Source organism: Topomyia yanbarensis, chromosome 1 (assembly GCF_030247195.1).
Source record: "Topomyia yanbarensis strain Yona2022 chromosome 1, ASM3024719v1, whole genome shotgun sequence".
Classification (NCBI taxonomy): Eukaryota; Metazoa; Arthropoda; class Insecta; order Diptera; family Culicidae; genus Topomyia; species Topomyia yanbarensis.
The window spans coordinates 16,928,432-16,955,059 of record NC_080670.1 but is presented as its reverse complement, the minus strand read 5'-3'; the positions used below and the strand labels follow the sequence as shown (position 1 = coordinate 16,955,059).

The following is a 26,628-nucleotide window of genomic DNA, read 5'->3' as shown; positions in this document are numbered from 1 at the left end:
GTTTTATTATTTCATACAGTTTTGTTTCAAAATTTAAAACTGTTATACGACGCCGTTCTATTTGTTGCTGATTTTAAAACACGTTTACAACTGTGTTTTAAATACATGCAAAGTTTTCAGCAGGGACACTTAGAACAGATAGACTGGGGAAAAATAAATTTGAATGCAGTAACGCTGAAGGCATGGCGAGACATGAATTTTAAACTGAATAGAACACCCGCTAAAACTGCTGCTGGGGACAGAAAGTTCCAGTTTTAAAATTTCCAGTTTTATATTATAGAACTGTCAAAATTATAAATCTAAAACTGAAACTCTCCTGAACATGCTCTTAAATGGAAACTACTTTCAACACGGTTTACCTAATTCTACCTTCCTGCACGATACCACGAGATTGAGTCAAAAGTACATAATTTTAGGTAGTTTTTCGGTGGTGTATATAGTTTTAATCATTTTGGTTGATAGGCCTGTTGTTGTCTTGATAGGCCGGGTGTAAACAACCGCAGTTTTCCTATGTATGGTTGTCTATGTTTACATAAGATTTATTTTATAAAACAAAAAAACCCTTTTACGTATTACGACATTTTTTTTTAAATAAAGTTATATTATGTATATTGGACCTAAAACTTATCGAATGGAACGGAAAACTATATATATAGCTTAATGACCCAGTTCAACGTATCTAATACTGACAAGCATTTCACGAAGTACGCATCTAATAAAAATCTGGAATCCCTCTTATTCTAACTGGAAAACTGGGTTTCTTTCACCCAACCACAAAATGACTTCATTAAAAAAGAGACAATTTTCAGATGGATGAGAAAAAAAATGAAATAAGATAGCAAGTCAGATTTTCATTGATTTTCGTGATTTCATAAAAATGACTCCATTCCCTACAGTTGACCACAACTTTTGCCATAGCCGTCGATAAGAAAAAAGTTGGCATATTCGTCAACTCTCTGCTCGCTTTATTGATCAGTTTTTTCGAGTTGCATTTGCAACGTGGATCATGCCGAAAGCTAACGCGGGGTCTCCTCACAGTAGGGACACTTGTCAGTATCCCATCCACAAGAACCATCCCCATGATTCTCTACTCATTTTTCACACAATGCCTTGACAATATGTCAAAAAATTCATCGGGCTTGCTTCTCGGATGTAAAGTTAGGCTACTAGGCCTACTTTCTTCTTCGGAGTGAGTTTGCTTAAACACTCCCTACTGGTAGTGACTTTTGTTCTATGATAAATGAACCGATTTTAGGTAAAATTTGAATTGCACGTCTATTGAAATGCTCCAGATCCGTCTTAGATTTTTTCAGCATCTTTTTTTATTAATTTTTCTGGAGCTTCAAATGGAGAAGTTTGGTTAGTGAGCTTCCACAATTTTTTGATTTTTGAGTCTTAAAACTTAGTAAGTAAAATACGAAACGACCAAACGAATTGTGTGGATATTTTTCATACCGGATTGCATTGTGGTTGAAGATCAGGGTTTCGCCATCCGGTTGATTATTTGGAGAACGGTTCGACTCGATCTTCATTGAATCGGTGGAATTCTAACTCATGAGAGAAACTCTCTTGTCTCTGTTCACATATTACTGAAACGGAAGCTAAGATAATAAAATACGGGATAAAATACCGGTGTGGAGTACATTTCGAGACGTTAATTCAAATCACGTTTGAATGGGAAATTTCAATTTTTCTTTAATAAACTATTTCTTGCATTCAGTCCAATAATCGCCTTCTCTCCTGGTGTCGATACAAAGTTTCCGGATATTCGGACACGGTTGACTAGCGAAAACCGGCCAAAATCACAATACTTTCTGTTCAAAATTTGCGGCTCGGTGCATGAAATAAGCGGAAGTTAATCACGAACGAGCTGCAGTCGGGTATCTTAAAATCTGATTTTTTTTTCATATGAATGCTACGTTCTACCCTACGCAAAGGAAAATAATGGCCCCTGCTACAAGTACGTATCGTCACAAACTAATTGATCCACCAGCCATGTACAGCTCACAAATATTCCCTTTGCAATTGCGCAATCCTTTGAGGAGATCCTCCGTTCGCTTCAAACAGTTCAATACGAATGATAACATAAACAAATCTGTAGCAAAGCTATATTTAAATCTTTTCATCAATTTAGTGTTCCATTGGTGCACAATATTGACGGCTCTAATCAAGATGAGCTGGAAATTGCCACCTTTTCCGAGTAATTTTTCAAAATGCAGTTTTATTCGTCATACATAATTCAAAATTTTATACAACATCGTTGAGCATATCTTCGACAAAATAGTAAAGAAATTGATAAACTCCGTTTAGTACAACAAATGATACAAACATTAGAGTGGGACATGGTTATATGAAAAAAATTAAATTTCGCTCCAAGTAACTTCTTGGGTCCCATTTAGCTCCCAGAACAACTCTGCAAATTTTTAGTTCGATCGGTGAAACTATATTTTTGCGCCAACGGTTTGAAGTTTGCATGGGATTTCGTATGGGGAAAACGTCTTTTGCAAATTAATTCTTCCAAGAGTCGCCCGTTACCTCCTAAACATAAATAGATTTCTGATTTTTCTAGGAAATTTGTCAAGGAAGCAAAGTCTAGAAGACCACGAAACGATCTGATGCTTGTGGAAAAAGTTATTAAGCAAAAACCGATTGATGCCTTGAAGATTAATGAAAAGTTTAATTTTCATAGCATCACTGCTGCTGACGATCGAATTATATACAAAATCTTTAATTTTCTCTTATTATGTACAAAAGAAGACTCAATTTAACCCTCAAAACTCTTGCGAAGTGGCCAAACAATGATTTAGACACATTAAGAGAAGATCAAAACAAAATTGCATTTAATTGAACAACCAACAACAGTGATGCTAGAAAAAATGAATATTTGACCAATCATCAGAGCATCAATTGGTTTCAGCTTAATAATTTTTTTCTCAAGTGTCAGATCGTTTCGTAGTTTTCGAGACTTAGTTTCTTAGTTAAATTTCCTACAAAAGCCATATAACGGTTTATTTTTAGGAAACAATGGATGACTCCTGGAGGAATTAGTTTGTGAAAGTTAATTTTCCCATGTAAACTTTAAACAGTGAGCGCAAAAATATAGTTTCAGGGATCAAGCTAAGAATTTGCACAGCTATTCTAGGACCCAAATAGTACCGAAAAAGTTGCTCGGAGCTGGAATCTATTTTTTGTCCCACCCTAATAAACATTCCAAAACTTTCTTCCGAAATTTTTAAAAGGAACCCCTGCATTGAAAGGTAAGTCGTCAGCCACGACAAAAAACTAAAAAGAGAAATTTTGGGATATGTCGTATTATTTATCAAAACCTGGAAAGTTAATCAAAAGTCAACGAAACAAAATTTGGTTTCGTTATTTCTTCTCATTGGAGGACTTTCCGTGCTGTCTTCGGCTGTCTTCGTGGTCGGTTGAAAAAAAATCGCCTTTGTTCAAACATATTCTTTTCAAACCCCACAGACGAAACTGTTTGCCTAGGTGGTTGGAAGTTCTCGAAGGAAAAAAAATTAAGTATGCACAGCGTTAAAGTAAGAGTATAATGAAAGAGGTTACTGAATGGAATAAATCTTCGCTACTGTTTACACAACGCTTCCTCTGTAGGTTAATTTTTTATAATCTTTTAATGGAAAAGTCAAGCATATCCCGGAATCCTTGGGGCAGGTTAAGAGACTAGTGAAAAAAATAATAAAAAAAAATGCTGATTTTAGCTACGAAGACAGAAAATCTACTACGACGCGATCGGCACTATAGACAGATTCCACTTTTCTATAGACTTTACGCTCTACAGAAGTGTTTTAATTTTGTTTTATTTTTATCAAGAACCGATGATTGTGTACGTTTGGGAATGAAAATATCTTCCCGTATACTCTACACCCGAACGACAAACCGGTATTTTGATTTTATCAGACAAGGAACCGGTAAAAAGAAGAACGTGGAAGCGCGGGCGAGCAATTTTGGCCAGGTGAGCACCTTGACAACAGCGACGAAGGTACACAACATCAAATGCAGAATGTAGTAATTTTTTTTAACATGTATGTTTACAAGTGCGAATAAATGCCCAAACTGTTTCACGAACCGGTTTTATGTAGCTTTTGGGAAGGTAGGGGACTTCCGATAGAAGCATATCTTTTTCGCTTCTAACGATAAGTTACATATCATCAACTAGTTAGCATGATATCTATTCCTTTTTTACATTCAAAATAACATTTCCTACTGGCATAAAAGGATTACAAAGTAATCCTGATAGATACAACTCCTCTAGGGACTGTGAACTTGGACACTACTCAGATAAATCATTGGATGATCATTTCCGGCATGCTGTATCGCACACCGTACGTAAAAGGATTTCAAAATCACTGCAACTCGTTGCACACGATTCAACTGCTAATTTACCTACAGCTTCATTGAATGTACTTAACTAGGCAAGGCCTGTGACTTCAGTGCACAAGCGAAATCATTCATACTAAAGTATCTAACAAATTAGACAAACATTCCACCCTGGAGAGACTGACCGTACAATTACTCATACGCTGTGAGCTTTCTACACCAGAACAAGTGCTAGGGGAACTAGGGGTAAGACGGACATATTAAGGATATACTGAAATATAACATAGTAAGAGCATGTTTTCTGTCAACATGTAATACTCTATGTTGTAGCTTCATATGTTGGATTTCGAGTGCCCAGAGGGATTATGTTACAAAAATCTATCAGTATCATTTTTTAAAGAACTTGAAAACGACAAAATATCTGCTCTTTTTCCAAACTGCGGATGAAACGGACATATGGTGGGGGTAAGACGGACATGTTATTTTCCACGAATATGTCACTTAAGAGTTACTTTATCGAAATAAAGGAAAAAATCCGCGAATAAAATTATTTTTTCATCGATAAACCTTAACATCGGAAACTTGAAAATTACATCCGCACGAAGCTGTACTACTGATTTTCAATCTTTGCCTTAATTGTACACGTTTAGCAGTATTCAAGGCGTTTCATAGCTCAAGGTTAGTTGATAGGGTACACATACAATACAATTGAAGTTTTATTGTTATATCCCTAAAATAACCATGTGTCCGTCTTACCTCACCTGTCCGTATTACCCACAGTTCCCCCTATCGAATAACTAGGCGCATTGTAGCAAACTGTATCTCTCTGTCACCCATGGGTCACATATCTGTAGTAGTTATCGCATCACTCAACCATCATGCAAGACAAACAAATGAGAATCAGCACCTGTCATTAGCGTGACACCAGATGCGAGATCGATATAGGCAGGTAAATCACGAACCGATCGAGAACTGTCTTGTCATTTTTTTGCTATTGATAGGCAAGACTGAACCTACTTGATTCTTTGTTTTTATTTTACGTAACAAAAATAACATATTTGACTCGGTTTTCGCAATGACTAGTAATAAATTAAGGCTTGTTCGCGACAAAATCTGGACACAAAAAAAAACAAATATGTTTCTGGAAATATCAACCAAATATGAAATATTTCGCACCTATAGCATGTCTGTTTTAACATAAAATACATAATTCGTTCATATGTAAAAAGCGCATTCAAAAATATCGTCGAAAAAGTGTGTGTTAGAAATCGGGTTTTTCAAGCTTAAAATGTTCGGGCTCGGGTCGGGTTCGGGTTTTTCAATTTTTAAGCTCTCGGGTTCGGGTCGGGTTCGGGTTTGAAAAAAATGAAACCCGACCATCTCTACTGTTGAGCACAGTGACTGAATTATTAATATATTATCAAAATTTTAATCGGATTAAAAGTGCTGGTAAAATAGTAGAAATTCATTAACGTATATTAAGTTCGTCATTCGTAGTTATCTTACACACTTACATACACCTTACACATTCGGCTCGGAAATTTCCCAACAACGTGTAGTCAGCAAATTTAGAAACTGATATCTCAGTAAAATGAGATTTGTTTGCTGATTTCAATGATATATGAAATAGCAATATAAGAAAAACAAAAAAAAATATCATTTGGGAAAATATTTCGATATTTGCGATAAATACGGCCATAGATTATAACGGATTATAACTCAAGAACGGAACAGCAGATCAAATATTGGATGACAACGTACGCGATAGCTTGGAAGAAATCTGCTACCTATTTGTACCATTCTTCCAAGAAATATATAAAACATTTAGATCCTCTGTTCTCCGTAAAAGTGACGTTTGAGTGCTGAGACTCGGAAAATATTTCAACAAAAATCAGCAAACTAATCTCATTTTACTGAGATATTAGTTTCTAAATTTACTGACTACGCGAATGGAAATTTCCAAGCCGAATGGGGTGTGTATTGCTCCATTGTTCTGGCTGTTTAATATGTCTTTGCAATCTGGACAGTTCCCTAAAAAAACATCGTGAAAATCTTTCTTAGTGCCTGTATTTAAATATGGGGAAACTACCCGATCAGAATGAAATAACAAGATTATAACAGAAAACAATTTTTGTAACATATTTTGTTATAAATTAGGTCTCGTTAGTAGTTAAAATAACAGAAATTTATAACAAGTAACAATGCGAGATATAGTTTTGAAAGATTTCTGTTATGTGATTCTGATCGGGTACCGTAGTAAGAATTGAGGTTTTATAGTAGTATTATAGACGCTGATAAAACTTAGATTGCACTTGTATCGTGCTATAAAACTTGTAACCCGTCAGGGTCACAATTTAGCACTGGGTGGAAATATACCTACTTGTACGTACTCTCTCCGTAGAGTGTATTGTTTATGTAACATAATACTCACCGCTGTTCCTTATGATCGTTCACTTTTCTCGTAAATTTTGTTTGTTTTAGCTTTTGTGAACGATTCTGTTGGTCTAGATAGGCGTAGAAAATTTTGTTTCATATTTATGTATAAATAACATTGAGCTTAGATAGGCCACCACTCTCCTACTGCTGAAATAAGTGTACTGGTTATGCTACACATAGCGATGACAGCTATGCGGTGGTACGGTTTTTTTGTTTTTTCGTGAAGTGCGGAAGGCGGCCATTGTGAAAAGAGAGAAAGTGATGAACCACGGGAATAGACAGACGTCCGTTTGGAAGTTTCTCGGGAGTTTTCCGCCACTAGAAACGTTCCAGCGCGCGTGTGACTTCAAATTAAATCCGTCAAAAGTGCCAGCCCGTGGTACGGGCACAAGTGAATTTGGTGGTGCAACATCGCCGTCGGGGGAAGCTAAGTGTAACGGAGTTTTCGCTTCCCCGGCTAACCGTTAAGGATCCGACGCACCCGCCCCTCTCACTGTAGAGGATAAATCGAACGAGCCTTGCTCTCCTCTACAGCTAACAGTCAAGGAGAGGGAAGCAGGTAGGACAACGGCTTCACCTGGGAAGAACACTGCGGTGTCTTCCGGGATTCCTTGCGGGGAGCAAATGAATCCGGTGATTTGTCAACAACGTCGCTAGGGAGGTTCCAACAAAGGAGCCAAGCTCACCTCCCTAGCTAATTGTCAAGGACCGCTGCCGGAGCAGCCAACGACCAAAGGAGAACTCGGCCGTTACTGTCCCGGCCGGTCGGAAAAAACCTCCGCCTTCCCGTCATCGCCAGCAGCAGTGAATCTACAATCAATTAGCAGTGAAGAGTAGTTGGAAAATAAAATGCCGGTAAATTTATTAATTTAACCTTTGGTTTTTGTTACGGTAACCTTGGGTTTGTTACGAAAATCCGAAATTCTGATAGAAGCACCTAGGCCGCCCTGAAAAGAAGGGTACGCCGGGCGAACAAGAACCCGAGTAGTGGGCAAACCCCTACTTACAAACTTCAATTGTTACTTGGGTAGATACGTAATTATCGTGAGATAGCCATAGTCTCCTGTAGTCCAAAATTAATCCCTAAAACAACGAAAAGGCGTTTTTATTTATGTTGCGAAAAAAGTGTTACTGGTGCTTCCAAAACATCCCTGGACGTTGAAGAAATCACAATAATTATATAAAAAAGTTAAGGTGAAAAATGCTTTTTATGTAGGTATTTCGATAGGTGTTCCATTTTCACCCTATAGCTTCTTTCATGGTAGACATTTTTGTCTTCGATAAAACTTATTGTAAAGATATCTTCTACAAATATTCCCTAGATATAATTATTTGAGCAATAAACAAAAAAAAAGTATTTATCCAAATGTTTACCCACAAATGAAAAATTTTCACAACTCGTCTAAAGTAAAATCGTGATTCGCAGGTTAGTCACTTTTTAACTGAACCGCTTTTTAGTTGGGCCTCCGCTAGTTGGACTATTGTCCAACTAAAAAGCATCTGAATGCCAAAAGCCCATGTAAAATTTACTTTGACCACAGAGAACAGACGTCCATCTTCAGCATTCAACTTGTGTAAAAATCTCAAACGGTTTCGAAGGTAATTGGGATATCCAAACCAGGTGCGCTACGGTCGTCATGTTTTTGTGGCTGAGTTCGACAGAATTGACAGCGGTTATTCCTCTACCCAGTCAAACTAGTCCGGAACCGGTTCGGACTTCCAGCATGAATTCCAGCTCAAATGCATCAACCGATAGAGTAGGAATCGGTTGTTTTTTTGAGCAAGATTCCATACTGAATCCATTCAGGATTTCGAACCGGTTCCGGAATGGATTTGACGGATAGTTGGGATAGGTTGGTGTGGCGGCGCTAGTGTTTATCGTATATTAATTCAAATGTTTACACACATTTTTTAAATATTTTTGTTCGATCATGTATGTCTGTTCTCTGTGCTTTGACAATCAACCTGACAATATGTAGAGATGTGGCCTGCATTTAGACTACTACATCTCGCTTGGACAGTTTTTGACATCTGTCAGTCAATTCAACTAGCGAATCAAATTCGTTAGTTTGACAAAGCGTGTGGCCCAACCAACCAATGACGACAAGTGTAAACAATCCCGAGGTCGTACTTGTATTGAACCTAGGCGCCTGAATATATAAAATATAATCATCACGTGTTTATTTTCCGCCAACTTCCACTAGTTTCTGTTTATAAGTGAGCAAAACTATAACCAGTTCGTAATGACGGCTCTCATAAATATTAACACTAATTGGAACGCCCTTTGAATTCCACTGCTTCTTCCTCAAGCATTTTTGGCAACTAATCATTGCGATTAAAATCATATTTATGATCAGGCACTGGATCACTTCAGCTCAGAAGAGTAACCTATTGATTCCCTTCGACAACCGAAAAACTTCGCTCAGTTTCTGTCGAAAGCTTCTGCTCTTCTTAAAACGCGCTGTCTTGATTCTTCGCTTTCGCATGTCTACGGAATGTTTGATACACATTGCCCAGACGGGGTTGAAACCGGTTCGTATCACGCGTGTTATAAATAAACCTAGCCAGAGTGAAGTGCTTCTCGGTGATAAACGAGAAAAGGAACGTGATACTGATAGAAGAGTGAACGACTTCCATCGTCAACATACGCCAGGGAGCGTTCGAAAATGATGCACTGTTTTGTTGGTGAAGCGTCTGTCGACAATCGCTTTGCAACTACATAATATTATAACATGTTTTCTTCCTATTTCCGATAGTTGAGATCTTTCGCTTTCTTTGATTGGTTTGATTGGAGCAACATTCCTGGAACACCCCTCATAGTAACCAGTTATTTTGATGCATCTTTTGAGGATTGAAAGATTTTATCCGCCATCAATGAATTTAACGGGATATGTTACAAACTACAACACGTGTATCATATCGGTGGTGTGTTTTTGTAGATCTTATCTCATTTATAGATTTGAAGTTTAGTAGAAACGATCCCGTTATTTGGTTATACAAATCATGTCAAGTCAAAAGTACGGTTTAAGCGTTTATTGATTTTAAACCGAACGCAATCAGAATTAATTATATAAAAAATGGTTCAAAAGTCGTGTTGTTTATAATAACAAAAGTTGTCCAATACCAAGCTAGGAGATATCCGATTCCAATTTACATAAATGAAATTAGAAAGCACAATCCAATCTGTTCGGAATAGTTGATTCAAAGGAACAAGGCGGAATATTCCAAGCAATTCCCAACAATTATAGTTGTTTGCGGAGGTGTCTTTGCACGCACTCGTACAAACGAAACATAATACACACAGTAGAACGAAACCTCACAGCATAACAAGCCAGGTGAGGGGCAATTGACCTCCAGCGAGGATACGTGCAGATCGCGCGTTACTGCCGTGCATAGTTATGCATAACGGATTACTGTGTATATGTGTGCTTAGGGTATCCGGTGTGCCTAACACAATACAATGCACCGGTGATCGGGTGGAAATTTCCACCCGAAGCCCACCAGTCACAGATCTTGTCTTTCGATTGGCTCTTTTAGGGCTTTTACTGCAGCATCACTAACATAACTAACTCGAGTCGGACTCGGCGGAATGTGTTGATCAGTTTCCCTTGCAGGCAACCGCGTGCTGACGGTAGTTTAAATCCTATATGTTAATCTACGGAGCCAGCATAATCTTACACTTTTTGTCGGGTGCTATTTCAGCTGTGCCAAACTTTGTGAATTTTCCCAATATCATAATCGTTATAGATTCAAATAATAAACCTTTGGTCTGATCTAGGATAAGTACGACAAAATCAACTGTTCTATTTCCACTTTGAAAGTAGTAAATGAATAAAAACTCTTCGCATTTGCTAATTGGGTTATTAAATGAAGGATAAAATTATTTTTTTTTTTCATTGAAGGTAATTCAATCTCATTAAATAATAATGAATAACTAACTAACAATTCCTTAGAGGGATAAATTGTGTTAAACCTATTTGCTCATTAGGGGCACAAAACCAAATTTAAATTAAGATTAATTTTTAGGTTTCGAATTTATCTCATCAGTAACTAGCACCAACTTGGGGCCAAGTTAGACGATACATCTAAGCTAGTACTCAAATTAGCACTAGTTAGACACAATAATCCAAACAGTCATTCGACACATGTGAACACAAGTGGCTTTACCCGAGTGATATCCCGGGAAGCAAAGACAGAAATCTGGTTTACTGTCGCTTCTTTATTTGCTTCCCGGGATATCACTCAGTTCAAGACAGTTTTTTGGGCATTCACATGTGCTACACACCAAAAAATAATGAATTTTAAACGACATGTAAATCGATACGAATGTAAACATACAACGATTGAATCAAAAATTTGATTGAAAATTACGTTAAATTCAATTGAAGCATCAAACAGCATGCAATTTTACGCTTTCATTCGTGTAATATTACATTTCATTCATTTTACAGCAGTATTGGAGTAAAAATACATTGAAGTGCATTGGTTTTCCGTTTAAAGAAACTGTAATTTTCAAACCACGTGTAATATTATAATAAAATTCGTTGAAGAAAGCACGACAAGTCGTGTGTATTTGTTGTGGAAGTTAATTTTACATCTATATTCATGCTCCAAATATGTGCATGAAAATAAACCTAAAATTACAAAATATTTTTTTCTGTGTAGCGTTGGTTGCTCCTACTGCGATCCTTAACTGTTAGCTAAGGAGATGAATTTTGTTCCCCACAAAGAATCTCGGTAGACACCAAACCGTCACGTACGTTTAAATTAGTGAATGTCTAATCACTGTAATTTGTCGGAGCCTCCTTTTTGTTTCTGAGACTCACTCGTCTCAGTCTTTTTAAAGTCACGTAAAAAAACAAACAACATCTGGGTAGCTCATCCCGACAAAATCAGAGTAGTGGTTTTTATTTCGTTATCAGACAATGCACGCTAATTGGGTCATTAAGCCAAATACTATTTTCGATTTTTTCCGATGCAGCTGACGTTAAAGTTACGTAATCGAACTATTTTTTCACTTTTTTGCGCGCAAAATAACAAAGAAAAATTATTTTATAAAATTGAATTATCAAAACCCCACATCCATTGAACTACCTTGATCGCTATCCTATTGCTGGGATAACTGTCAAAAATACTCATGTGGCTAAATTCACTGTCAAAGAAGATCGATAGTGTCAAACGAGGACGTGTTTACATTATTTTTTTAGAAAATCAATTAAAAATCATTCTGAAGTTTTAACGGTAGAACATTTATATTGTTATGTTTAGAAAGATGAGCTCTATCGGTATATAAAATGAAAGGAACATTTTATTCTTCATTTAATGACCCAATTTAAAGAAACCGCTTTTTGACGTTCGCTTTGAACAGGCTCTAGTAGAAGCAACCCATGTTCATCGGTGGTTGAAAGCAGACTGATCGGATGTTGCAAAATGTCATGTAAATCTCAAAACATTGCTCTATACTGCAAAGGTTAGGTTCAAACTCAAATTAAACCACTGCCCTCCCCGGTCAAACCATTCGGAATTTGATTCGGAATCCTGAATGAAGTCAGTATGGATTCTAAATCAAATGCAACAACCGATTCTGAGTCGGAATCGGTTGTTGCATTTGATATGGAATCCATACTGACTACATTCAGAAATCCGAACCGGTTCCGGAATGAGTTTAACTGGGTCGGTGTCACCAGGAACCAGTCGATTATGAACAATTAGACTCACGAGGCGTAGCACTTCTGTCATCAATGAAACAGTCGAGAATCGAAGTAAAGACGTAGTCTTTCTTCTAAACAAGAAGAAAGAGAGGTAAATAAAAGCGCTGCAACACATAAATTATTGTACTAAACTAGATAAATTAATTTTGTTTCAAATGCAAGTTCATTTCACATTATAAAAACAATCTTCTCCTAAATCCAGCAACAGCGAGCGTTATGAGAGCTCGCAAAAGTTCAACCTGTTTTCGCACAGTGATGCATGGACTGGACAAATTGAAAAAAAAACAGTCCGTTCCAAAAATAGAAACGGTATTATTGGATAAACATATTCAGTGTTGATAGTTTTTGTCGCGGTTGTTTTTTCCCTTGCTCATCTCGTTGGTAAAAGTTGGCTTGCTAAATTTTCATAGTTGTGATTATTGTGAGTCTGATTTCATCTCAATGCGCCTAAAGCTGTTTGCCCACGAGACAACAAGACACGCGCCACAAAAAATATTCACTATGGATTTTATTATGTGCTGTTAACGCGTTAGAATAGCTAGAACAAAATCCATATTTGAATATTTTTTATAGCGTATGCCGTCGCTGTTGTGCTATCTTATGACAAACGCCATTTTCGAGTAAACTGAGTTAGATATGCCACACTACTTGTTTAAAAAATCTCTACAAAGTGGCGTTTTCAGAATTTTAACATTCTGCTTGGTTACTGAGATATAGCGAGAAACGTGCTGAGAAATTTTCAATGTTTTGCTTCAAATGACTGTGTATGGGGATTGGCTCAAGTTATCTTGATGTATAATGTGTTTCTATGGGTAAAACTATTCGAGAAACACAATGGCATAATCATTTTCAAAATAAATATACACAAATTGGAAATATAGCATATTTGGCAACACTGTTACCAAAAATAACTATTTTTTTTTAGAATCCCCGACTCATTTCCTTCAAAATGCATTTAACAGATTTTTTATAGACCAAATGAAGCCGAAGATATGAATAAAAGTTCATAATTGGTGATTTTTTTTCTATGGAAAATTTTTCATGCACGATTATGACACGCCATACACATTTTGTGTTCAATGCACACCTATGACACATGTGCCCAGTAAAATTCAGCCGGAAATGAACTGGAATTCTGGCTGGTTCCAGTTCGTATTCCGGCTCCAGTGCAACAACCGATTCTAACTAGAATCGGTTGTGTCACTGGAGCCGGAATACGAACTGGAACCAGCCAGAATTCCGGTTCATTTCCGGCTGAGCTTAACTGGGTGAGTGCGACTTTTGATTACATTTATAGTAAAAACTCGCAATATAGTCAACCGATCTTCGAAATATTTCGACAGATTAATAGAGAATAGATAGAAGCATCAATTGTATTCTTTGAATTGTCCATAAATGACGTAGCATTATATGGGGGAGGGGGAAGTTTTGTATTTTGTTATGATATGTGACGACAGGAGGGTAGGGGGTCATGTCATGCTACGTAGCTTTTTTAAAGAGGAATAACTTACATCGTTTTTTATATTAAATAAAAATGCGGGGACAAGGGGGGGGGGGAGAATTACCGTCAAGCTACGTAATTACCGGGGGGTATTTAAAGGTTTGTGACGAAATGCTACGATGGGGGAGGGGGTGTTAAAAATCACCAAAAAATGCTACGTCATTTATGGATCGTCCCTTATACCATTTATAAGTTTCAAGCTTTTCAATCTCAAACTTTAAAAATCGTTTTTCTCTGAATATGCCAAAGGGCGCTTGTCATAAGATAGCACAACAACGACGATGTCTTGTCGCCTCCAAAGGCGTTGTTTATGTTAAAGGCCCGCACAGAGTGAAGCCAAATCTACCTATCGAACAGTCAGATGGCTACCTATCGTGCAAAGTAAACAAACATTCTTCTTTTGGAGAACATACAAGAAAAGTATTAGAGTTGATAAAAATAATATCATGGCGAAATATTTCAATCGACTAAACCAAACACTGTATTCAATTTATTATACTTTTTTGTAACAATGTAAAATAAATTACATGGAATAGTGGTATGAATGAAGTGCTACAAGCCATGAAACAGTATGTTTTCAATTCACTCCATATCAATTTACTGTGCGACTCGGTTGAAGTCATTCAAAGTTACAGCAAAAACGGTGGGTGCCAGTAACAAATAAGAGGGCATCATTTTAGACAGTGTTGCGCATTCCTCTGTACGGGACTCTATAATACCACAGACTCTAGTCGCCTCGTGTGCCTACAGCTTAAGTTTTCTTCTTGCAGTTCACAAATTCAGTCCAATTAATAGAGGTTAAAAATAATTAAACAAAACTCACAGGAACCCCCATTCGGAATTTGGAGCGGAACTCCGACTGACTTTCGCCGAAAAATTAAACAACCGGAATAGTAGGGATCCGTTGTATCATTTGAACCAGATTTCTGGCAGAAGTCTATCAATCACATTCCGACTGGCTTCAATGGGGTGTCCAGACCACTCACTTATTATTTACATTGTGCCAGGGCCTACTTTGGTACATTTGATTCATTGTGCTTCGTGCAACAATGAAAGCCTACATTGAATGAATGGGCAGTTGGTTCGGTTGATGTTTCGGATAATGAATTCGGCTGTGTATGATCAATTTTCATCCAGTGAATTTAAATATTAAATATTGAAAATTTTCTCTAGATTTGTAACTCTGGTTCCCAGTAAATTCAGCCGGAAAATGAGCCAGAATGCTTGCTGGTTCTAGTAAGTCTTCCGTCTCCAGTGACACAATCAATTCCAATTAGAATCGGTTGTGTCACTAAAGCCGGAATACTAACTGCAACCAACCAGAGTTCCGAATCATTTTCCGGCTGAACTTTACTGGGTTCCTTCATAACAAGACTTCAATACTAAACTAACATCAGTATTAGCTGTGGTATTAGTGAATACATTATTTAACTATCATTTTCACTTGATAAACACAGCTATACATAGCCTAGAGTCTGTATACATAAGTAAACAACGCCTTTGCTATAGCCCACCCGGATTGAATTTTACAATAGCATTTACCCTACAATCAAAAAAAATATTATAGTTATTACTGTTTCAACATTGTTCGATGCCAAGTTCTCACAGTAGATTTACAATAAAATTTCATGTAACAATAAACTTCACTGTTCAACAAAAAACTGATACAGTGCATTCACAGTAAATTTTACTGTTTCGAGAAAAAAATGTATGGAGAAAAATTGATTTTTTTAATGTTAAGATACATAACCACCCCCCCTTTTTCACTGTAAAAGTCTATTTTACATTGAAATTTACTGTAAAAACGTTAAAGTTTATTGTTTTTGTATTGTAGCAAAACACTAAAACTTACTGTAAATTATTGTAAAATTACTGTACTGTCACAGTGAAAATCATGGTTTTGTTACTGTACATTTCTATTCGGACAGGTAAACCCATTCCGGGACCGGTTCAGTGAGCATTCTAAATGGATTCAGCATGGATTCCAGCTCAAATGCAACAACCGATTCAGACACAATCCGTTACGGATTCGGTTGTTGCATTTGAGCTTGAATCCATACTGATTCCATTCAGGATTCCGAATCAAATTTCGAAGGGTTTGACCGAGATGCAACTTGCAATGTGATATGCTGATTTTAGCATAAGCACTTACATGAATATCACTGCAAGAGGGAATGCCTAATCCACCCACTGCGCAGTGCAAAAAGTGTCTCAAAAGCAGCTAACACGGGTCTCGTATTGGAACAGACTAAAGACACAAGAATACCAAAGAGCCACACACTCAATTCGGCTCGATAATTTCCCCACAGCTGTGTAGTCAGCAAATTTAGAAACTGATACCTCAGTAAAGTGAGATTAGCTTGCCGATTTTCGGTGAAATATTTTCCGAGTCTCAGCACTCAAACGTCACTTTTACTGAGATCTCAGAAAAAAAATATGTTTGCTGAATCTCAGCTGTTGAGATTTCGGCAAAATATGGAAAAAATATGGGTGGACAATGTCAGAGACATAACCGGAGTGAAGTAGAATACACTTTAGTTTGTTAATACGAATGCTACAATTTTGACTATCTTCTGATAGGTTGTATTAAAACCAGCTATTTCGTTAGTTCTAATGGAAATCCCGAAATATCGGTACACGTACATCGAAACCTAAAATATTTGAACATATTTATCCTATGGTAACCCTGAAAAGAACATTTAATGAGAGCGAAACAATTCATTTGGCAACACCAGAGAATCGGATATACTTGTACCACAGAGAACAGACGTCCAACTTCAGCATTCAACTTGTGTAAAATCTCTAACGGTTTCGAAGGTAGTTTGGATATCTAAACCAGGTGTGCTACTGTCGTCATGTTTTTTTGTGGCTGAGTGCGACAGAATTGACAGCGGTTATTTCTCTACCCAGTCAAAATAGTCCGGAACCGATTCGGACTTCCAGCATGAATTCCAGCTCAAATGCGTCAACCGATAGAGTCGGTATCGGTTGTTTTCTTTGAGCTAGATTCCATGCTGAATCCATCCAGGATTTCGAACCGGTTCCGAAATCGGTTTGACGGATAGTTGGGATAGGTTGGTGTGGCGACGCTAGTGTTTTTAGTATATTAATTCAAATGTTTACACACGTTTTTTAAATATTTTTGTTCGATCATGGATGTCTGTTCTCTGTGCTTGTACCGTTATTTCGCTATTTCCATTAGAAACACCTAAATAACTTATTTTAATAAAACCTTTCTGAAATTAGTAAAAATTGCAGCATTCGTATTAATAGCTTAAAATGTATACTACTTTATTTCGGTAATGTCGTTGACATTATCTACCCATCGTTTCCGCTATTTGCAAAACAAAAACCGATATTTAATCGCTCACAAATTTCCAAAAAAATCTCATTTCTAGCTTTAAAAAAATATGGGTGGGTAATGTCAGAGTTTTTAATGGTAGAATTGCGCAAAGAGGATTGGCAACATTGGATCACGTAACGTTACTGTTACAGCAGTTACTGTGCGCAAATTATACTTGCGAGCCATTGTTTTGAAAAACTATAAAAAATATACAACAATAAAAATCAGCAAAAATGAGAACGATTTTTTTCTACCTCAAAATAAAATTAAATTAATTAAATAAATGATTAAAAACGATTATATGATACTAATTGTTACTTACGTAGTAAAACAACCAGTATATAAACTGGTATTGTCACGAGTCACATTTCCACTGACAGTACGAAACCTGGTGAAACGCTAACGGCAACCGTACACTGGGGTACAAATGTGCCCCACGCCAACTTTGACACCTGCTTCCACGAAGGCTATTAGCAAACTGGCTATACCACCTGTTCCTACTCTTACTAGGAACTCTAAATTGAATTATGGCTAGGGTCCCAGGTCGGTAAATGCCGAATTCTCGTCTTCACACGGCTCCAAAGAAGGCGTGGGGTACATTTGTACCCCAGTGCAACGTTCTAGGGTTAAGCGGCACATTAGTTGAAAAGCGTTTTACTTCTTTTTATAACAGGAATATATTTAGGACAGAACCATGACGAATGGTTATTGTTCTCAAAATTATTCTATAAACGGCGCTTCTATTATATAAATGATACATAATATCTACTATGATCCAAAGAGAATAGGGAAAGAGACGAATAGTGTGACGCCAAAAATACCTTATTGAGCAGACCAATCGTGTAAATCGTGTAATGTAAATAAACATTACTCATTCCTGAGTTAGAGGAGATAAGTATTGTACATCTATCAAAAAAGAAATTTGAGTTTTCGTCAGAATTTAGTTCAATCGTGATTGTAAGGTGCATTCTAGAGTATATGTATGAGTAAAAACGAGCTTTAGATTTCATCTCTTTGTTTCGAAATGCACATCTTTTGATAAACAAATCCAACGAACGACGTACGGTTTGTTTTCAAAATATAATAGGAATCATTTAAGGCTCAAGTTACCTCAAGGCTTGGTAGTATGCGTAAGAAAAATTTGTGTTCAGCTTTGCCACCAGATTATCCATTTAAACCTTTTCAAAACTCTAAAAGAAGAATATCAATCGATTTATTAGATCATCACGATTCAATTCATGCAAAATACCTGCTGGAAAAACCATCGGCTTAGCTGGATGGTGCTTTTGAAAAAGTGGCTGTGATTTTTTATCACACTACCACACCGAGCTGGGGTACGCAACACAACTGCGCAATGAAAAAACCACAGCCACTTTTACAAAAGCACCATTTAGCTAAGCCGATGGTTTTTCCAGTAGGTATTTTGCATGAATTGAATCGTGATGATCTAATAAATCGACTGATATTCTTCTTTTAGAGTTTTAAAAAGGTTTAAATGGATAATCTGGTGGCAAAGCTGAACACAAATTTTTCTACGCACACTACCAAGCGTTCAATTCTAACACATGCTTAAAAAAGGTAACTTGAACCTTAAAGTGCTGCCTGTGGAAGCGGTTGCCAAAATTCTAGTGTTAAAATCATCATAAAGGGAGTGTTGCCGTTTTGACTGATTTTCACTCTTCGTCTCTTTCCCTATTCTCTTTGCTATGATCCTGTCTACTCGGTGGTTGTTGCACACAAACATTCGAACACAGAAAACAGACGTCCATCTTCAGCATTCAACTTGTGTAAAATCTCAAACGGTTTCTAAGGTAGTTGGGATATCCAAACCAGGTGCGCTACTGTCGTCATGTTTTTTTTGTGGCTGAGTTGGACTGAATTGACAGCGGTTATTCCTCTACCCAGTCAAACTAGTCCGGAACCGGTTCGGACTTCCAGTATGAATTCCAGCTCAAATGCATGAACCGATAGAGTCGGAATCGGTTGTTGTCTTTGAGCAAGATCTGAATCCATTCAGGATTTCGAACCGGTTCCGGAATGGATTTGATGGATAGTTGGGATAAGTTGGTTTGGCGGCGCTAGTGTTTATCAGATATTAATTCAAATGTTTACACACGTTTTTTAAAATATTTTTGTTCGATCATGGATGTCTGTTCTCTGTGATTCGAATATTTCGATATTTTCATGAAATTGGAAGAAGATTTACACGCGCCCTTTCACTTGCAGTGGGTTTAGTAAGCGCCCATTTGCAGAGCCCTATTTGAAAGATCCTGTCAGGCTCGCCCATTTACCCACCCTTAATTAGCAAGACAGAGTAAGTTTAGCGCACCCTTTTGTAAATCGTATTCACGGCTTAGCCCTTCCGCCAATGGCGAAATTCTGAAGGGCGAATTTGATTTATCTACATTTGAGTACATTGCCATTTAGGCCCTAATCGAAGACTCCATATCAAGAAGACTGGCAACTCTGTCCAGAATCTGGAGACTGTAACAGTAACGCCAATTGCGGGTAAAGGTGGTACTTCCCATAGTGATGCACACACACATATACATTTTTACATTAAGCTTCCTACCTTCCTCCAATAGAGGCGCTATAACCTCTGTCGCTTCTCGTTTGTATGGGGGAAAGAAAGATATATCAGTCTTATTAATATGTAGTCTTCGCCCTAATGAAAGATCTGTGTGAGATCAAAGCTCTCGTTCGAAGCTCTTGTTTTACTAACGATAATTAACCTGGTGGCAGAACCTAGTTTTAGCAGTAACGACCAAAAATCGAAAAACAAATGAAAACTTGCATTGGCGGAAAGCGCGATAGTTTCATTTGACGTTTTCGATTGCTCTATTGAATATTAGGTCCTTTACTAACACAGTTTACCTCACTTTTCTTGACAGTTCGCTTGTACTGTTTACATGGACTTAGAAAAATTTGTGGACGACTAGATTCGCTCGAAGCAAATCGCAAAGAATTTTTCTAAGTCCATGTAAACAGTACACGCGAACTGTCAAAAAACAATCAGTTCATTTGTGACGTCACCGTGAAGTATTCAATGTAAAGAGTAGAAACGAACTGTCGAAAATGAACACTCGTATTCATTTGTGACGTCACTGTAAAGTATTTAATTGAAGAAACCGGCAGGCCACTATGATGAATTTTCATCCAATGATTCCAACAATTTGTAGCTCTACCTGCAACATTCCCATTCCGAGCTTCTTCCTGAATCCTAGTAGTCACGTTGTGACGTCCAGATAAACCATTCGAAGTACACTACGGAACAAATGCGGCCTGAACAAGTGCCAATTGCCAATTCCATAAAAGAGTAAAGAATCTATTTGACCCTATTAATGAGAGTTACCTACAATCGATGGAATGCGCATAATTAGTATATACATATTTGCTTCGTTCCTAATAATCAATATAATTACAACAATGGAATGTGAATGGGAAACTTCTGGTTGAGCGCAACGAAAACTCAAATCGAATGCCCCATTATCGTGACACCCATTAAGTTGGCACACACTGCTCCAATAAACGGCTTCCGATGGGTAGGATGATAGTAAACACAGGATGAAAATAGGCTCACTAGCCTTGGTAACAATAGCGAGCTCACAATTTTCTACAACGTCCCAGCTCGCGACCTCGCTTGCACAATTTGGTACAGGGTACAAAAAGTCCGATTATATGACACACATCAGCTGTGGCATCATTTTTGTGGGTTTGATTCAAACTATTAGATGACTCACTATACCCGTACAATGAGTTTTGGTTCTAAGTGAACAATTCAATTTTTCCAGTTCAGTTAATCCAAAATTTAAATGCTTAAATTATAAATTATTCTTCGACCATGTTAGTTATATCATAACTTACCATCTTCGCTGATAGTTGTATGCTAATTTGACCTCAAATCGAGTTTACACGATAGTCGATAACACTGATTCGTTTGTTTTTATTCACTAACAAGACCCTTATTTTAAACCTGCCAACAACAAAAACCGCGCGTTGAAATTATTTTCGTTTTATCACTTTTATTCAAACTCTGTTAAATATCGCACATTTCCACTTTCACATTAAAACGAATACCACAAAGCTTGATGTTCTTTCACCCTACACACACAATAATTGACTCGAACCCGGGCCGAGATTCCTCTTCTCCACCGGCAGCTGATATGGATACCAAATCTCCGGACAGTGGTAAGCGACGAACGTGTTCTCCGACGCAGGTCAATAACGCGACTGGACAAGAGCAGCGGTGGCGGATTCTACTTTGCCGCCACAGCAGCGGAACTATCGTAGCACCAGCAGCAGCAGCAATAGCAACACCTCGGAATCGACCATAGTTTTATCAACATACACTTTGCGGACCCTGTTCCGCTCAACAGCAGTCGACTATGGGTGATGATGACAAAAAAACAAGCTTTGGAGGGCTGTTGGTGTGTGGGAACTATTCGCAAACTACGCATACTGACTCGAATCATCCAATGTTTCGTCTCTGCTGATGGCATAAAAATATAGGCATGCAGCCGACCGACCAGCTGTCAGCTGTAGAAATGTTTGGTGTGATTTGTAGAAATTTCCATTTGGTCCGTCGATAAAACCGAACTTTTGTGTTTTGTTTGGTTTTATTCGTTCGTTCGTCCGCTCAATTAGCAAACGAACCACGCAGGCACTGCAATGCGAGGTGATAACGAGTAGCATTTCGCAGGCAGGTTCTTACGGCGGGGATACATTGAAATTTTGGTTGATAGTAAAAGCCGATAGTTACTAATTGAAAGGCTCGATGGATATGTTTGACATTGGCATTGTACCATAGACCTACAGATATAGCATGCTGGTCAGTCTAGGTAGTGAACAGAGATGCCAGGTACTTTTTTTCAAATGTCTGCAATAATAATTTTAAAAGTCTGGGAAGAACAAAAAATGTGAGGCAAGCTAGTGTAACCAAAAGCCTTTATATTCAAAAATCTGCAAATATCTGCAACCAAACTAAAAAATCTGCAAATATCTGCAACCAAACGGAAAAATCTGCAAATATCTGCGTCATCGAAAAAATCTGCAGCTTAAATTAAAAGTCTGCGAATTTGCAGACTTGTCTGCAAATCTGGCATCTCTGGTAGTGAAAAAACAACCCGGAGACAACTTGACAGCTCCCATATATTGAACTCATAAGCAAATTTTGTGGTGATTTGGTGATGTCATGGTGGCTCGAATGGAGCAATATTGAAAAAGGGACATCTCACGGAATATTACTTTCTAAGTGGCACAAATAACTGCTGTGAGCACGTTCATTTGCCATTTGTAATATGAAAAGAGGTAGATTGATTACACCCAAGTTAGAATGAGTAGCACTGACTACACCGGAGTAGGGCAATGACAAAAACGAAAATGCCATTAGTGAAGCCATGAATAGGATACAAAAACAGCAATGGGTGAATCGGTTTGTACTTCTCTTATAAGACTAAAAAACAAACATACCCCAATACTCCAAGCACGTGATATTACGCCCTTGTTCGAGACCGATTTCCGAAATTCGATGAATGTCAAATCTAAACTAAAAAAAACCAGTCATGCCTACATGTCTAGAGCGATCAAGAATAGCAGCACGAATGCCAAGTTCAAGGCTCCACTGCTGGTATAGCAACATACTGTCTGAGGAGGCATTACGATGACTGTCACCTACACCGACTATCTACCGCAGATCCAACACAGGGAGTGAAGCACGTGTACGATGAGTAGCACACGTATCAGTGGGGCAAACTTGTCTCGTGAGTGAGAAACAAATCAACTAACATGAATGAATATCAGATGTATCTTTCTGGTTCGACAACGATTAGATAAGTTGTTTTCGGTGGCCAGTCAAACGATAGATAAACAACAAAGTATGGAACCCGATGTCGAAGGTAGGTCAAGAATGGAATCATCATTGTCATAGGTATATAATTTAGCCTATAAGCTCCCGATAGCATCCTAATAATCCATCATAAATCAATTTCGCTCTTATCAGTATATTCGCACAGTAACTGATAGCACACTTAACTGTGATTTTCTGGAACATATTTGAAGTGAGCATCGCTTATCTCCTAACAATCTTAAACCTTTATTGGGTGTGAGTCAGAAATTGGAGGAAAAGCGTTGCTGATGAGTAAATTTGAAATATGATACATATCTTATATCTTATTTCTTACAAATCCTAATCGACCGAGATTAACATCTGTTCTCTGTGGCAATACAATTATGCTCACTGTACATTTTTAAAGATTTCTCAACAAAGTTATGTCAAAAGATTCGTTGAAAAAATCAAGCGTCGTTTATTCCTTATCATCAATATAGATAGCACATACTCTTTATCTCCTATCCCTTGAAGGAGCCCCTAATGTACTGATAATAATTGTATTGAGTCGAATATATAATCCACTTTCTTTCATGGGAATATTTGAGCTAAAACATTCAAATTAGAACATCTATCAGACAAGCCTACCGATTTGCTTTCGTTAAGCTTGGGGAGCGAACTACCAACCACTGGTCGAATTAACACATAGGTTGTAGTACACAAACCCATTATGTTTACAATATTACACAGTACTTAAACAGTATTACGAATGCTATATAAGACGCAGTCGTTAACACTTAACTGCCACCCAATCTCAAAGTCAGCACAATTATAACGCCTGTAACTTATGCATCAAACAATACACGAAGCTAAATGAAGTCGACATTAAACTACACGCTTATCATCATTGGCCCATATTGTAAACTAATCATCGTTTTGTTTAACCTATCGGAAGTCGAATCATTTAGGCGACCGCCTGTATTTGATTCTATTTATTTATACTATCTTCTAACCTTGTTGGTCTCAATAAAGTACCAAGTAGGGTAAATAACCTAATTCGGATCGCTTCATATTTTAGACACTTTTCGTACAAAGCGGAACAAAGCATATCGATCTGACTTGTCAGTGTCGTCTATCGTGCAAGCTGTTACACCGGAAGTTTTGATTTCGCTGCTCGCTAATTTTTTGACGGAATAATCGGTAAATATACCAAACTGATGTTTCGATAAACATGACTTATTTATCAGACGTTTCGTAAAAATTTACCCAACAGTTGGTTATATAGAATAGATTTTACTAAATTCTGGGAATAAAAGAACAATACATACGGAAAAACCGTATAATTCGCGAATATGGCAAAGCAATAAACCGAAATGATTGCTAAACATATGGTGTTTTCGTTTTTTCCTGGTGCTACACCGGTGTAGTGCAAAAAAGAGACAGACTGACACCCAAGTTTGAATGAGTGTAGCACCAGGTTTGTTCCAGTACCAGGAGAAACTGGAAGTACTCCGGAGCAAACGGGGAGAAAAACGTTCCTGTATTATCTTCTTCCCTTTTTCTTCTTTTGGTAGCAAACCGGAGTGAAAAGGAGCAAGAATTTTTTGCTCCGGAGCAACAGGGAGTAACTTCCGTGTACTGGAACAAACCTACCGACTACACCGGTGTAGTGCACAATCAAAAACGAAAACGACAATAGTCTCAATTACCAAAATTCGGGACAATGAGATGTCACATCGCGGCCGGTTGCAGCAGACTCAACACTAGTGATTCTAGTAAACAAGAGGCTGGATATCGTGTGAATTCTGAAGATGGAGCAACTGAAGAAATGAGACATGCGTCGAATCTAAATTTTTGTAAGTATTTCTTCAATAACTATCTGTCTTACTTTCTTCCAGACCGGTATTATATGATTTTACTGCAGGGAACATATCTCCGAATATGTTTGTACATTTCTCCAACATCAACAAACAGCTTTCTCTGGTTTTTGGAACAATTCCGTTTCGTTGGCGATTAACTGTACGATGGTGGCTTTCTATTTAAAATAAATTGATATTGATTAAAATACATTTCAAATGGTTTTATTTAAATACAAACCCAAAACATCTTGTAATTCATCTGATTCTCATTCAAAATGAAAGCTGAAAGTATCCAAAAAATCCAGTAGTTTGGTTTTACCACAGATAACCGGAATTTGGGCAAAATTTCTCCGTGTAAACATTCGAATTGATATACGTTGGAAATTAGTGTTTCACTATTGCCATCTAAGCAACTGTTTGCTAAACGTGTTTGACAGTTCCAATCCGACGGCATTGCATCGACCACTGCGCCACCTACAAACGATTGCCAAATATGTATCAGACGTTCGCTTTATTGGGAATTTCGTATCGCATCTAAACGTTCGTTATCTGTGGTTTTCCTAAAATTACCGAATGCCCAGTCATTTGTGACAGATCGGTGAAAAGTTCCAATACTGAACGTTCTGTAAACAATTTACCGAACTGATTACGTTCAGTTGCTGAAAGTTCGGCGAAATATAACCAAACATTGCAAAATTTTCTAAATGTGTAAACAGTTCGGACCCTGCTTTTATTGTTCTCTTTGTCCACGAAAGAAGCGATGTCACCAAATTTACCTTTGTGTCCTACACAGTTGAGCTAGATCCCAGTTTGAAGGATATTGCATTGGATCCAGTGCCATGGCCGGCTGGAATGCAATTCCGCGAAAAAACTGACGCCTTCGGGTGGGTTAACTAATTCCTGCTCGTTACTTCCACAATGTCCAGACAATACGGTTCCGGATTGGTTTTACTGGGTAGAAGTATAATTATGTTGGCCATTTAGAAATCTCTTTGTGATCCTCTGTCAATTCAGTCAAACTCAACCACTAAAAGAAATGGTAACAGTAGCGCAGCTGATAGAGATATCTCAACTACCTTCGAAAATATCTTCGATTTTCCCACAACTTGAATGCTAAAGATGGACGTCTGTGCTCTGTGCAATTACATTCTTTGGGTTGTTTTCTTTTAATGTCGTTTTCGATTGAGAACCTAGAAACTAACCCAGGTTGGTTGCTTCAAACGAACGTTTTTAATGAAACTGAGTTGGATTCTCGCCAAACAGCTGTGGTGTGAGCGAACCCGAAATATATTTCAGGTTGGAACCCAACCCGGTTTTCAGTTCAGTGGCGCATAACCTAGGTTGGAAACTGGCTTCAAACAAACGGTTTGACAGCAGTTAGGTCCGAAACTGAGTTAGTTGCATCTTCAAGCGAAAACGACATAAGTCTGAGCATCGTTAGCCCATCTCTAATTGCTTCAAATTAATCAAAATTCACAGTTGAAAAATGCCCAGTAAAGTTCAGCCGGAAATAAACTGGAATTCTTGCTTGTTCCAGTTCGTATTCCGGCTCCAGTGACACAACCGATTCTAACTAGAATCGGTTGTGTCACTGGAGCCGGAATACGAACTGG

The 26,628-nt window shown here is 37.8% G+C and overlaps 1 protein-coding gene and 1 long non-coding RNA gene across 3 annotated transcripts in view; one reads left to right on the top strand and one right to left on the bottom strand.

The window, feature by feature from the left end:
• The window catches only part of LOC131677017 (sodium-coupled monocarboxylate transporter 1-like), a 71,012-nt gene extending 49,399 nt beyond the window's left edge, over window positions 1–21,613 (bottom strand). The window contains exon 1 of the mRNA XM_058956514.1: window positions 21,197–21,613. Coding sequence (XP_058812497.1) covers window positions 21,197–21,199 — 3 coding nt within the window. The 5' untranslated portion in view covers window positions 21,200–21,613. The remainder of the gene's footprint in view (window positions 1–21,196) is intronic.
• A 571-nt stretch (window positions 21,614–22,184) lies between these two features.
• LOC131677020 (uncharacterized) lies at window positions 22,185–25,189 on the top strand. Of its 2 annotated transcripts, XR_009303273.1 has the most exons (4): window positions 22,185–23,226; window positions 24,235–24,356; window positions 24,430–25,012; window positions 25,081–25,189. It is a non-coding gene; the product is annotated as an uncharacterized LOC131677020 (long non-coding RNA). The 2 variants fall into 2 exon arrangements; XR_009303272.1 differs by having other exon boundaries at window positions 24,430–25,182.
• Window positions 25,190–26,628: the final 1,439 nt, after the last annotated feature.